At 32.9% G+C, this 12389-nt stretch overlaps 1 protein-coding gene across 1 annotated transcript; it reads left to right on the top strand.

Moving 5' to 3' along the window:
* Window positions 1–5063: 5063 nt before the first annotated feature.
* On the top strand, window positions 5064–11824 carry LOC105129083 (beta-adaptin-like protein C). Its single transcript, XM_011031019.1, has 15 exons — window positions 5064–5258; window positions 6306–6503; window positions 6605–6718; window positions 6897–7147; window positions 7917–8052; window positions 8175–8354; window positions 8444–8536; window positions 8650–8861; window positions 8949–9012; window positions 9106–9285; window positions 9497–9589; window positions 9719–10131; window positions 10231–10420; window positions 10500–10703; window positions 11214–11824. Exons 1-15 carry the CDS (start codon window positions 5172–5174, stop codon window positions 11511–11513), a joined length of 2715 nt encoding a protein of 904 aa, XP_011029321.1. The 5' UTR covers window positions 5064–5171; the 3' UTR covers window positions 11514–11824.
* The last annotated feature ends 565 nt before the right edge of the window (window positions 11825–12389 follow it).

Genomic DNA, 12389 nt, shown 5'->3' with positions numbered 1-12389 from the left:
TATTTTTGGTTTATTGGTTATTGAATGTTAAAATTGATGGATTTTTATTTATTCTTGCAAGCAAGGAGTTTTTGAAAAATAAGGGAATCTTTATGATCTTTATGATATACAGTAAAAAAGAAGGCAAAAATTACAAAAAATAATCTAGCTATTTTCAAACTTGAAAAGGAGCTTAAAATTGTTACTGACTAAGGAATTTATATTTATTGATCTCAAAGTTTATAATAAAAAAATAAAATCAAGAGAGTTTTTTTTTATGAAAGTAGTTTGTTGTGTTTTAAATGGATGGATTGAAAAAAAAAACTAATCTAGGAAAACCTGGCCTTGTTGTTGATGTTAAAACCGTTAATTTTAATAGGCTTCAAGGTCATAAAAAGTGGTTGTTATGGTAATTTTTTCATCTATTTACTTTACATATAAATATTTATTATTATACTTTTTTCTATTTTTTTTCATTTTTAATAACTTTTTTTTTCAACCGTTTGAATTTATTTATAGTCCCTTTTAGCTCTCTTTAGATACGAGTCATAAATTTTTTATAATTTTATTTATTGGTTCTAATCAATGGGATTTCTTTATGGATTGAGTTTGTGGGAGTCCTAAATGATTTTTCTTTCAATTTAGATTGATAATAACTTTCACCAACACTATCAACATCAACAACCAATATAAGGTTTATTATTGAGTTTTTACCTTTTTTTTGGTATATATATGATTGGCTAATAGGCTTGGTTGATACAAACATAAAAAAAAAAATGTGAGTTTTGAATAATAGGATTTTTCTAGGATTTTAGTTTATTGTGGCCTTTAAATTCTTTTTTCTCTTCAAATTTAGGGTGGTAACACCTGTCATTTGCGGTGTCGATAACAACTTCCACTAGTAGCATCTGCAACAACAACTAAAATGGCAACTGTGTGTGTTCTTAAGTTTTTTTCTTAAATAATTGATCTTTTTATATTGCTTGGTTCTCAGTTTGGCTAACGAGTTTCATTAACATAGGATATGGAACTTAACTAATGGGATTGATAAATGATTTTAGTTTACTATTGGTTTTAAGTTCTTATTTCTCTTTAGATTTAAGATGATAATAACTTTTGCTGGCAACATCAACATCGATAACCAAAACAACAACTTAATAGATTTGTTCTTAAGCTTTATTTTCTTGACTAACTATTTTTTTTGCATGCTTTATTTATGTACTTGGTTCATGGATTTCCTTGATTTTTGAGATTAGTTAATAAGTTTATATTGTTCTTAACCATTGAAGAATTGGATGTTGGTTTTTTTTTTTTTTATCTTTATAGTAATTTCTTTTATAAGCTTGACAAGGAGTTGTTAGAGAGTTTAGTTAAAGTTAATGTTTAGAATTGTGTTTTTTTGAGTCTAATATAAGGTTAGTTATTTTTTTAGTTAAGCATTACTCGGAATTTAATATTTGTCTAGTTTGGTATTTTTTTTCCTTTGGCATTAATGGATGGCCAACTAAGCTTAAAAAAATTGAAGTTAGAGGTTCTATGAGCCTAATTGGGATTATAAAAATAAAAATTAAATATTTGAATTATTAAGTCATTGTTGAATAACTAAATAGTTTTTTAATTATATTTTATTTGCGTTAAAAAATCATTTAGGTTGCTTAAGTTTTCCTTCAATGTAGGTTAAAATAAGGATGCATAAATATTTGTTTACAATAAATATGTAATTATGCCTTTATAATAGATCCAAATATTAACCATAGTTCATAAATGGTTTTTAAAATATCAAGTAATAAATTGATTTTTAATCCTTTTCTATTAGTAATTTTATTCCTATTTTATATTTTACTAAAATTTACTACAAATAGTAACTTGATTATATTTATTTTGGTTTCATGGTAATAGATAGAGATATGTAAGATATTTCACACTAGCCATTGAAAAAAGTTGTTATTGTTAATATCAACTTTAGTACTATAATTGTTATCATTTTGATCCTCTTTATATTATTTATATTAATGTTAAAGCTTAAACCTCTCCTTTTGTTTTATTTAGATTTTTCTCATTGTGATTTGTTTATAAAGTTTTAATTTTTGAAGATTTGGAGTAGGTTGCTTCGATTTTTATATATCTAACTTATATGTGTTATTAAGAATGTTGATTAATTATAAAGGTGTTTATATGTTGAATACAAGAAAAGCAGGATTAACGATTCTCATATTCCATGTTTGTCTTTTGATGTGTGGATTTGTTTTATGTAGGTGTGTTTCTACAACTCGTATTCCAGTTGATTTCAATGATTGTTCATGCTTTTAGTTATTTTTAAACCTTATCTTTTTTAGTTGATTCTTTCTTTTTTATTTTTTTTCTCAATAATTACCGTCGTCTAAGTTTTGATATACCTTAGCCAAATGGATTTAGTTGCTTTTCTTTTCATTGTCTTTTTTATCCAATGCCACTGATGCTTGTTTGTACATGTTTGATTTCTCAATGGCTATTTTTTCAGAAATTTCCCTTCCACTTGCTTTTATTTATAATAATTATATATTTTTTTTCTATTTTGTATAAAGTTTTTATCCATTTCTTATCTTCATTTTTTCTTCCTTCTCTTTTGCCTTCTACCCCTTTTGCCTCTTTTCCTAATGTTATTGTTTTTTTTTTCTATTTGTTTCTATTCTACATGTTATTGTTAGAGTTTCTTCCCCTGCTCTTGTAATTATTGTTTTTTATTGAAAATTGTTGCCTTTTTTTCCATCATTGGTTAGGGTAATATTTTTTTCATTGGCATTTTGTTTTTCCTTTTTGACTATCGATTATGTTGGTGTATTTAAAATTTTGATTTTTTATATGTCCCATTTAGATCTCCTACTTGCTCTGATTATTATTTTGGAATAATCATCACAATTTGGATTGGTTCTCAGCTTAGCTTACGTGTTGTGGATGGTTCCAACCTAGGAATGCAAATAACAACTACGGGAGTAAAGTATAAGATATTTTAGCAAAATAACCCTAAACTCTCAAATTAATTGGCTAGTATATATAAACAAGCACAATAAATCGCACAAGAACATGGTTTAACAACTTGAGCCACCAAAGTAGGTTATAAAGAAAGTCATTATAAAAAAGTATAAGATTACAAGTTCCCAAACAAAATTGTTTTCTCATCCAAAATTTTAAAGTAACCAAAAACTCATATTTTCTCTTATTCTTACCCTAAAATATGATAATTTTAGATTTTTATATAAACTAAATACTTGAGTAGTATTTATTTTCTTACTCAGATCTATAATTTATAATAGACTCAATAAATCTTTATATTGGCTTAAATTTAGCCAACTTGTAAACTTAAACTTATTTTTTATCACTTTATATAGTATCTTTCAAGAACTATATAAACCAATCAAATCCAAGTAATGTTTTAACTTGATTGTAGAGATGGGCTTCATCAACATATTTCTAAGATTTTTTGGTATGATAATCTTCTTAAATGATTCAATATTTTATGATATAATATCTAGAATAAAATTATACCTTATTTTAATATATTTTATCCTTTTATGGTATGTCTAATTCTTAACTAAATGGATAACACTTTAGCAATTACAATGCATAACAATGGATCCATATGGCAATTACCAATCAAACCTCTTAATTATAAAGCTTCTTTTATTACCTCTATCAATGTCATATATTTAATCTTTATTATAGGTAAAGCAATAATGGATTGCAAAATTGCTTTTTAACTAATGGCACACCCCGAAATAATGATAATATAACCCATCAACGATCTCCTCCTATCTAAATCACAAACATGATTTGAATATATAAAGCCTTCAACACTACCTCTAGTTCTACAACCATTATCATATATCAAACCAACTTCTATATATTTTTAAGATAACATGGTATCTATTTCACAACCTGTCAATAAATTTTACTTCTTATGTGAAATATTTAAACGAGTGCAAACAATAGCATACATTGCTTTTAATTGCACTAGCATATAAAACACTTGACATGTGCTTCATTTCTTCCTCAAACCCGAAGATAACCTGAAATAGGTTTCACATGGATTACTCATTAGCTTTCAGTCTTGCATATTAAAACATGTAAATACATTTTTAAGATACTTTCTCTATGTTATCATCACTTCAATTCCTAAAAATCACCATACCTAAAATCTTATTAGTTATATCCAAATCATTCACCTCAAACTCATCTTTCAATTGATTATTTAAATTATTAATCTCAGACATGTTTTTGAAGGCAGTTAATGTATCATCAACATACAATAACAAGCACATAAATGAGTCATCCAAGAGCTCCCTAAAATACACATAACTATTATAGTTACTTCTAAAGTTATCATGTCCAAGCATAAAAATATTAGTTATTAAATGTGATTGGAATTCATTATAGCAGATGATGTGTTATCTAATTATTTAAAAATAAAAAATAGACAAACATGCTTAGGCTTGACTCTAATGGCCTTTTTGTTATTTTTTTAATATATTAATATAAAATCATATTTAAACAAAATAATTATAATTATATTTTAAATAGCACATGATGATACCATTTTTTTCAAATAATATTAAATGTTCATGAATAATTATATATGAATCTAACACGTTTAATTTTTTTTTAAAAAATAAATTTTATAAATATTTAATAAAAATAAAATAATATTTTATTGTGAAGTTTTTATAATTTTTTATAATTAGTTAATTATTCATTTATTTTTATACATCATCACAACAAAAATTATCAAAAATTATCAAGTCATGACTTTTTTATTAAAACTTTCCTTTCAAATCATTATAAGTTTTTATTAAAAAAATCCACAATATGAATTAAAAAATACAAAACAATACACATAAAAAAAAAGTTTGTTTTAGTCTACTTAACATAGAAATTGGTTAGGATATATAATTATAATTCATTCGCAAGGCATCATGATAGAATCAGCACAGGGGTGATTTTAAGATGAAATCAAGTAGAAGGATTAAAGTGAAATAGAATCGAGGATATGGGGACCATATAAAGCACCATTAACTGAAGAAATTTCTTAAGCGGAGACGGAGTCGTTGATTTTGATTCATCTCATCTCTCCCCGGATTGTACCACTCTCTCTTTCCCTCTCTCTAGAAAAGACCAACTACAACAACGACAACAAAAGTTTGCAGAGGCCAGCAGGTATGAGCGGTCACGATTCAAAGTATTTCTCGACGACCAAGAAGGGTGAAATCCCTGAGCTCAAAGAAGAGCTCAATTCTCAGTACAAGGTCCGTTCGTCGTCCTTCTCCTTTCCATTTTGATCGCGTTGCTAGATCTGTCTGATTTTGACTTATTGATTTTGTTGAACTTTGTTCTGCAACTAGAATTTCATTGGAGGATTGACTTTTTTATTAATTATGTTCATGTTGCTGAGAAATCGTATAAAATTACGCTGGGATTTCCTTTCTTTCCACATTTCTATAACTTTATTTAAACAAATTCTTTTTTATGATCTCGATCTCTGACATGAGGCAATTAGGGCTTCCATTTCGATCTGCCTTATTAGATCTGTTTTTATTTGACTTAGATTTATCGTTTGGACTGTTTGATTTCGTTGAATTTCCTGTCGCAGCTACAATTTCATTGGAGGATCGTCTTATATATATTTTTTGTTCTTTTTGCTGAGAAATCGAAGGGAATTAGTTTACAGGACTTAAATCGAGGTTGTATTTCCTCTGGTATGCTTTGTTTATTTATTTATTGGTATCAGGGAGAACTGACATGGAGCTCTTAGGGATCGATCATGAGATGCAACTTCTCCGTTTTGGATATGATCTGATGGATGAAATCTATTGCATGGTTTTGATGTTTGACATTATGGGTTTTAGGAATTCCAGCGGGTTTGGAAGACCTGTGTTCCAGCTAGAATGCTTTTAAAAAGGTCATATTATACAATGTGAAGATTTTGCGACTAATAAAGTGGTTTATTGACCTTGGTTTTTATAGTATAGTGGAAGATTTTGAATATCTCAGTATGATGTTAAGATTTTTAGCTAGGCAGATTCTGAACACTTTTGACAGGGTTTTCTTATAATAATGGAAATTATCCTAACAATATTCGTGCAGTATTAGCACTGAGGTTTATTCCGTGCAATAACTACACGTTTGTGTAGTTAATGGATCAGAAACCAGTTGCAATATGGGAGTGTTGTGATGTTCCATTGGTTTATTGGATATTGGGTTTATTATATCCTCTAATTGTAATAAACTATATTGAATTTTCTTTTCACTAGAATCAGTGTGAAGCTTCTCCTCTTTCGTATCTTATCATGCAGGATAAGAGAAAAGATGCTGTTAAGAAGGTGATTGCTGCAATGACAGTTGGGAAGGATGTATCGTCACTGTTCACAGATGTAGTGAACTGTATGCAGACAGAAAAGTTGGAGCTCAAGAAGCTGGTTTATTTATATCTTATAAATTATGCTAAAAGCCAGCCTGATTTGGCAATACTTGCTGTAAATACATTTGTGAAGGTAAGAACTAGAAATTAAACTTTTTGTCTCCTATGTGTTCAACACTATCACATTGCTTCTTTGTATCTCTAAGAAGCTGGTGTTCATGGTCATTTATCCAGGATTCACAAGATCCAAATCCCTTGATTCGAGCTTTGGCTGTGCGGACAATGGGGTGCATTCGTGTTGACAAAATCACAGAGTATCTATGTGATCCGCTGCAGAGGTGCCTTAAGGTTGGTTTCAAGTATTCATATAATTTCCATGCATGCTGCTAATTGGAACGTACTGGTCTAATTTATTAGATTGCATGCAGTCATTATTATTCTTAAGAAAGAAGCAAAATTTTTTTTTTTGTTTCTAGCTCACTGTCATCCTTGTACCTGTTTAATCCAGTAGTTTCTGTAATTATAGGATGATGATCCTTATGTTCGCAAGACAGCAGCCATTTGTGTAGCCAAACTTTATGACATAAATGCTGAGCTTGTTGAGGATAGGGGGTTTTTGGAATCTGTCAAGGATTTGATTTCTGACAACAATCCCATGGTTGTAGCCAATGCTGTGGCAGCTCTTACAGAAATTCAGGACAATAGTGTCAGACCCATCTTTGAGATTACTAGTCACACGCTCTCAAAGCTGCTTACTGCTCTTAATGAGTGCACAGAGTAAGCCAACAATATTTTCCAAACTGTATTTTTTTTTTTTATAAGCTATGATCTTAAACAATGTGCATGGCATATACATTCTGAGCCATTCATGTGTACCTACACCTGTGCATTTTAACACATAACTTTTAGCCATATGATTTTGATGTGCTTTGAATGGATACTTCCCATGGTGTTTTATCCGGTGACATTTGATGTAATTGATCAGCATGTACTGTTTTCTCTTTTTAGTGCGTTGAACATCTTGTGATAGCTTTGATCTGGTATATGATTGAAAATCAAGGAAGTCCAAGCTGGATTTTCAAATATGGTCTGCATATGGTACCAGCATAAAGTTGCCTGAAAGTGTGACAACAAAACTCCTCTTGTCGCATACTTTTTCTAAAATAATTGACCATCGCTATTGCTACTCCACATTTGATAATGATGCCTCACCCAATAGTGCCAATGACTTTGTTAAGTAGAGTGCTATTTTAAAAATGTGGAGTGGCATTATCAACACCCAAAATAACCCTCACTTTTATGACCACTGGATTCTGGTATCCCTGCTCCTTGTGTTGCAAGTTTAATGTATTTGTTAAATGTCTATGCTACTTGGGCATGCTAAGAGCTACATATGAAATGAAGTGCATGATAGGATTTCACTGGAAATTGAATGCCTCCATACATAGGATTATTATGATTTTATTACTTCTCTTTGACTCTTGTGTATTCTCTTGGAAGTTCTTTGCCTGGACAACTTTATCTGATACCATGTATACTTTTTTAGGTGGGGCCAAGTTTTTATTTTGGATGCACTATCCAGATACAAGGCAGCTGATGCTCGTGAGGCTGAAAATATAGTGGAACGAGTTACTCCAAGGCTACAACATGCTAACTGTGCAGTTGTACTTTCAGCTGTGAAGGTGACATGCTACCATCTTTGGTGTATGCTTCATTATTTTCTTATTATGGATGCCTTTGGCAGTTATATTCTAGTCAAAATTCAATCATTTTTCACATTTCTGTATTCCTTTTCTTCTAATAGATGATCCTTCAACAAATGGAACTTATAACTAGCACTGATGTGGTTCGAAATCTTTGCAAGAAGATGGCTCCTCCTCTTGTTACGTTACTCTCTGCAGAGCCAGAGATTCAGTATGTTGCCTTGCGTAACATCAACCTAATTGTACAAAGACGGCCTACGATCCTTGCCCATGAGATTAAGGTGAACGGAAATTCCTTGCAACACTTCACATTTGTTAATTTGAGATTGAGTCAAAGATGCTTATCCAATACCTTTTCTTTTATGTACAGGTGTTTTTTTGCAAGTACAATGACCCAATTTATGTGAAGATGGAGAAGCTAGAAATCATGATAAAGCTTGCTTCAGACCGTAATATTGATCAGGTAATATATACATGTGGGGTGAGGAAGACTAGGCACATTGGCCTTTCTTTTCCATTGTTAGTCTATGAGAGATTATTTAGGTTGTGTTGTCCTTGTGGTGAGCAATTTTCCAGGTTCTACTGGAGTTCAAAGAGTATGCCACAGAAGTTGATGTAGATTTTGTTAGAAAGGCTGTCCGTGCCATTGGCCGTTGTGCGATCAAGTTAGAGAGAGCTGCCGAGCGATGTATCAGTGTTCTCCTAGAGTTGATCAAGATTAAAGTAAACTACGTGGTTCAAGAGGCTATCATAGTTATTAAAGACATCTTTAGGAGATACCCCAACACGTAAGCTACAGCTTTGGTGCCCTTGATGTACAAAGGTGAAATTATTGTTTTTCTTTCATCCATAATGAATTTGAAGTTCCTTTGCAGTTATGAGTCAATCATTGCAACGCTCTGTGAGAGCCTAGACACTCTAGATGAACCAGAAGCCAAGGTATTTGTGTTTCTTCTTCAGTTTTTCCCTTCATGTTTTATGATCTGAACTTACTTTCTGTGCCGGCTACCCTTTTTTGCCATCTCCTTTAAGGCTTCAATGATCTGGATTATTGGTGAATATGCTGAAAGAATTGACAATGCTGATGAGCTCCTAGAGAGCTTCTTGGAGAGTTTCCCTGAAGAGCCTGCACAAGTCCAGTTGCAATTGCTGACTGCAACTGTCAAACTCTTCCTTAAGAAGCCAACTGAAGGCCCTCAACAGATGATTCAGGTTTTGATTGCGTCTACTCACATGCACTTCAAATCTGATATATAATGGATCTTTGTCCCTTGTTCATTTGACTTCACAGCATCTGTTTGGCACCTTTGAGATGACTAGAACATGATTGATCCTGTGATTGTTCATAACTAATATCAATTCAGCAACATGCAGACTTCTGAAGTGTCTTTAAGTTAATTCTCACTGCAGAACTCTCTTACAGGTTGTTTTGAATAATGCCACTGTGGAAACTGACAATCCTGATCTAAGGGATCGTGCATACATATATTGGCGTCTGCTATCAACTGATCCTGAGGTGTGATTTTGCTATGGAGAAGCATATCCTCTGTTTTTGTTAGATTAAACGTGTGATTGCATGTCTATTTTTTTATGTACTGCTAGTAAGTTTTATGTCATGCGTGATGGGTGTGCTTTGATGTTTCAGGCTGCTAAAGATGTTGTGTTAGCTGAGAAACCTGTGATCAGTGATGATTCAAACCTACTTGATCCATCTCTTCTTGATGAGCTTCTTGCCAACATTGCGACATTGTCGTCTGTGTATCACAAACCCCCAGAAACATTTGTAACCCGTGTGAAGACTACAGCTCAGAAAACTGAAGATGATGAATATGCTGAAGGGAGTGAAGCAGGGTATCCTGAATCATCTGCTCATCCTGCTGATGGTGCCACATCACCACCTACTAGTTCAAGTAATGTTGCATATGCCGGAGCAACGCAACCAGCTCCTGCACCGTCTTCAAGTCCACCTGCTGCTCCTGTGCCAGATTTGATGGGTGATCTGTTGGGCATGAATAATAGTTCCATTGTTCCTGTTGACCAGCCCTCCATTCCACCTGGGTAAGCTTCTTGACTGCACAAACTGTCTAATTGACCTTTGTTACTTCCAGCTGTTGGGCTATGAATGTCACTTACTGGATCTCTTGACCAATATTGCAGCCCTCCTTTGCCTGTTCTACTACCAGCATCCACTGGTCAGGGTTTACAAATCAGTGCACTGCTTGTAGGGCAGGATGGTCAGATATTCTACAGTTTATTGTTTGAGAACAACTCACAGATTGCCCTGGATGGATTCATGATCCAGTTTAACAAGAATTCGCTCGGTCTTGCAGCTGCTGGACCTCTGCAGGTAGTGCTGATCTTTGTTTGTTTATTCAAGATGGAAATTTCCTCATTGAGCATGTAATTGACAAACAATTATTTATTAGGTTCCGCAATTGCAACCTGGGACATCAGCAGCAATTCTGCTGCCTATGGTTTTGTTTCAGAATATGTCTGCTGGTCCTCCAAGCTCACTCTTGCAAGTTGCTGTGAAAAATAATCAACAACTTGTATGGTATTTCAATGACAAAATCTCATTGCATGTATTCTTCACCGAGGATGGTAGGATGGAACGTGGAAGCTTTCTTGAGGTAAAAGAGAAAAAAGCTTGATCTTCTTTTCTTGGACTGACCTTTGTATGCTAAAAAGTTTATAAAAGAGTGCGTGGTAGTATCGAATTGCAGACCCCTTATTTCTCTGGATTTTTCAAGCATTAAGGCAACTCGTCCTCTTAGAGCCAGCCTGCTAGAATAACAAATAGTAGTAAAGTATCAGGCTAATTGTCATTTCCAAAATCTACACTAATAGTAAAGTATCAGGCTAATTTCAGGAAAGAAGAGACTGGAAATAAATTTGTGGTAGGGGAAATGCTATCCTAGGACTTTTTGAGAGGTTGGATATTCTTTGTAGTCTGATTCTAAATTTCTAATAAATCTCCTGGGGGATGCGGGGTCAATGGGGTTGATGAGCAAATTAGTAATTTTTCTATAGCCTGGAACATTTGAGGATAGAAATCGAGAGATTTTGCAAGCAGATATGATTTGATTAGCCACTTTCACCATTGCCATTGGAACCTAATATTATGTTCTTACACATTGCAGTCATGGAGGTCCCTTCCTGATTCAAATGAGGTCTCAAAGGACTTGCCGGGCATTACAGTGAATGGTGTAGAATCTACATTGGACCGGCTTGCTGCATCAAACATGTTCTTTATAGCAAAGCGAAAGCATTCAAACCAGGATGTGTTCTACTTCTCTGCTAAGATCCCTAGAGGAGTTGCCTTCTTAATCGAACTCACGACAGTTGTTGGAACCCCTGGGGTCAAGTGTGCCATCAAGACTCCAAACCCCGAGATGGCACCGCTTTTCTTTGAAGCCATTGAGACTCTCCTCAAGAGTTAATTTTTCAAGTGTTCTGCATCTTTACAACTTTTTTTTCTTTTTTATAATTACATTTTTCGGTTTATATATGTAAAATCTGTATTGATTTAGTGAGAGGTTTTGATTGATCACTCTGGCCGCCTTAGATTTATTCTTTTTGGGTTCACTCAACCTTGAATTGTTTGGCACTCCAGATTTTTGTTGAACTGAATCTGTTATGTAGCGAGGGACGGACTCGAAGGGCTTATTTTTTTTTAATCGGCTCCCGGTAAACTGGATGTAATTGCAACAGCTGACGGATATTTTTTGAGGGGTTTTCCTCCGTTCAGAGTTACAGGGTTGGAATACTTGTGTTCGGTGTTGGCGTATATGTTTTAATTCCACCTCGGATTTTGTGTTTCGGAGTCCATGAAGAATGCATGCAATCAGTGAATGGCTGGAAAAATTGATTTGATTCAAGGGAGGCTAGTAGTTTTATCCTTTACCATGTGCGCACAAACGCCATGTGCACGTGTATTATGTGGTGGTGAAAATTTTCTTTCTACTGTTTCATTGGATTCCCCGCGGCGTTCTTTAGAGAACAGAAGATGGCACGTGTTGATTGTTTCTCGATGGATTATCGCTGTCAATGTTTTGTTTTTGTTTTTTTTTTTTGTCTTTTCTTCCTTGAATCACGCGCTAGCTATTTAACATTTATGGCCTTTAGCTGCGAGCATTTGAATGTTTGTTTTTATTTTTTGTTTTTAATTTTTTTAAAAAAATTATTTATTTTTTCTTTAATTTTGGTCTTAATTCTTTTTATTTCTTAATTTTTTTCTATTTTTTTTTGTAAACTCTCAATTATTTTTAATTTCATCATTTGATAACAAATCTATTTTTTTAATTGTCATTATTTTT

The sequence above is a fragment of the Populus euphratica genome, unplaced genomic scaffold (genome assembly GCF_000495115.2).
Source record: "Populus euphratica unplaced genomic scaffold, PopEup_1.0 scaffold48.1, whole genome shotgun sequence".
NCBI classification, from domain to species: Eukaryota; Viridiplantae; Streptophyta; class Magnoliopsida; order Malpighiales; family Salicaceae; genus Populus; species Populus euphratica.
This window is presented reverse-complemented; position numbering and strand designations above follow the sequence as displayed.

Bases quoted from the DNA above. Each gene is read 5' to 3' on its own strand.
- LOC105129083 (XM_011031019.1), top strand. From the start codon at position 5,172: ATGAGCGGTCACGATTCAAAGTATTTCTCGACGACCAAGAAGGGTGAA. The intron at 9,590-9,718 runs GTGTGATTTTGC...TTGATGTTTCAG, and splicing joins TGCTATCAACTGATCCTGAG to GCTGCTAAAGATGTTGTGTT. The intron at 10,421-10,499 runs GTAGTGCTGATC...ATTATTTATTAG, and splicing joins CAGCTGCTGGACCTCTGCAG to GTTCCGCAATTGCAACCTGG.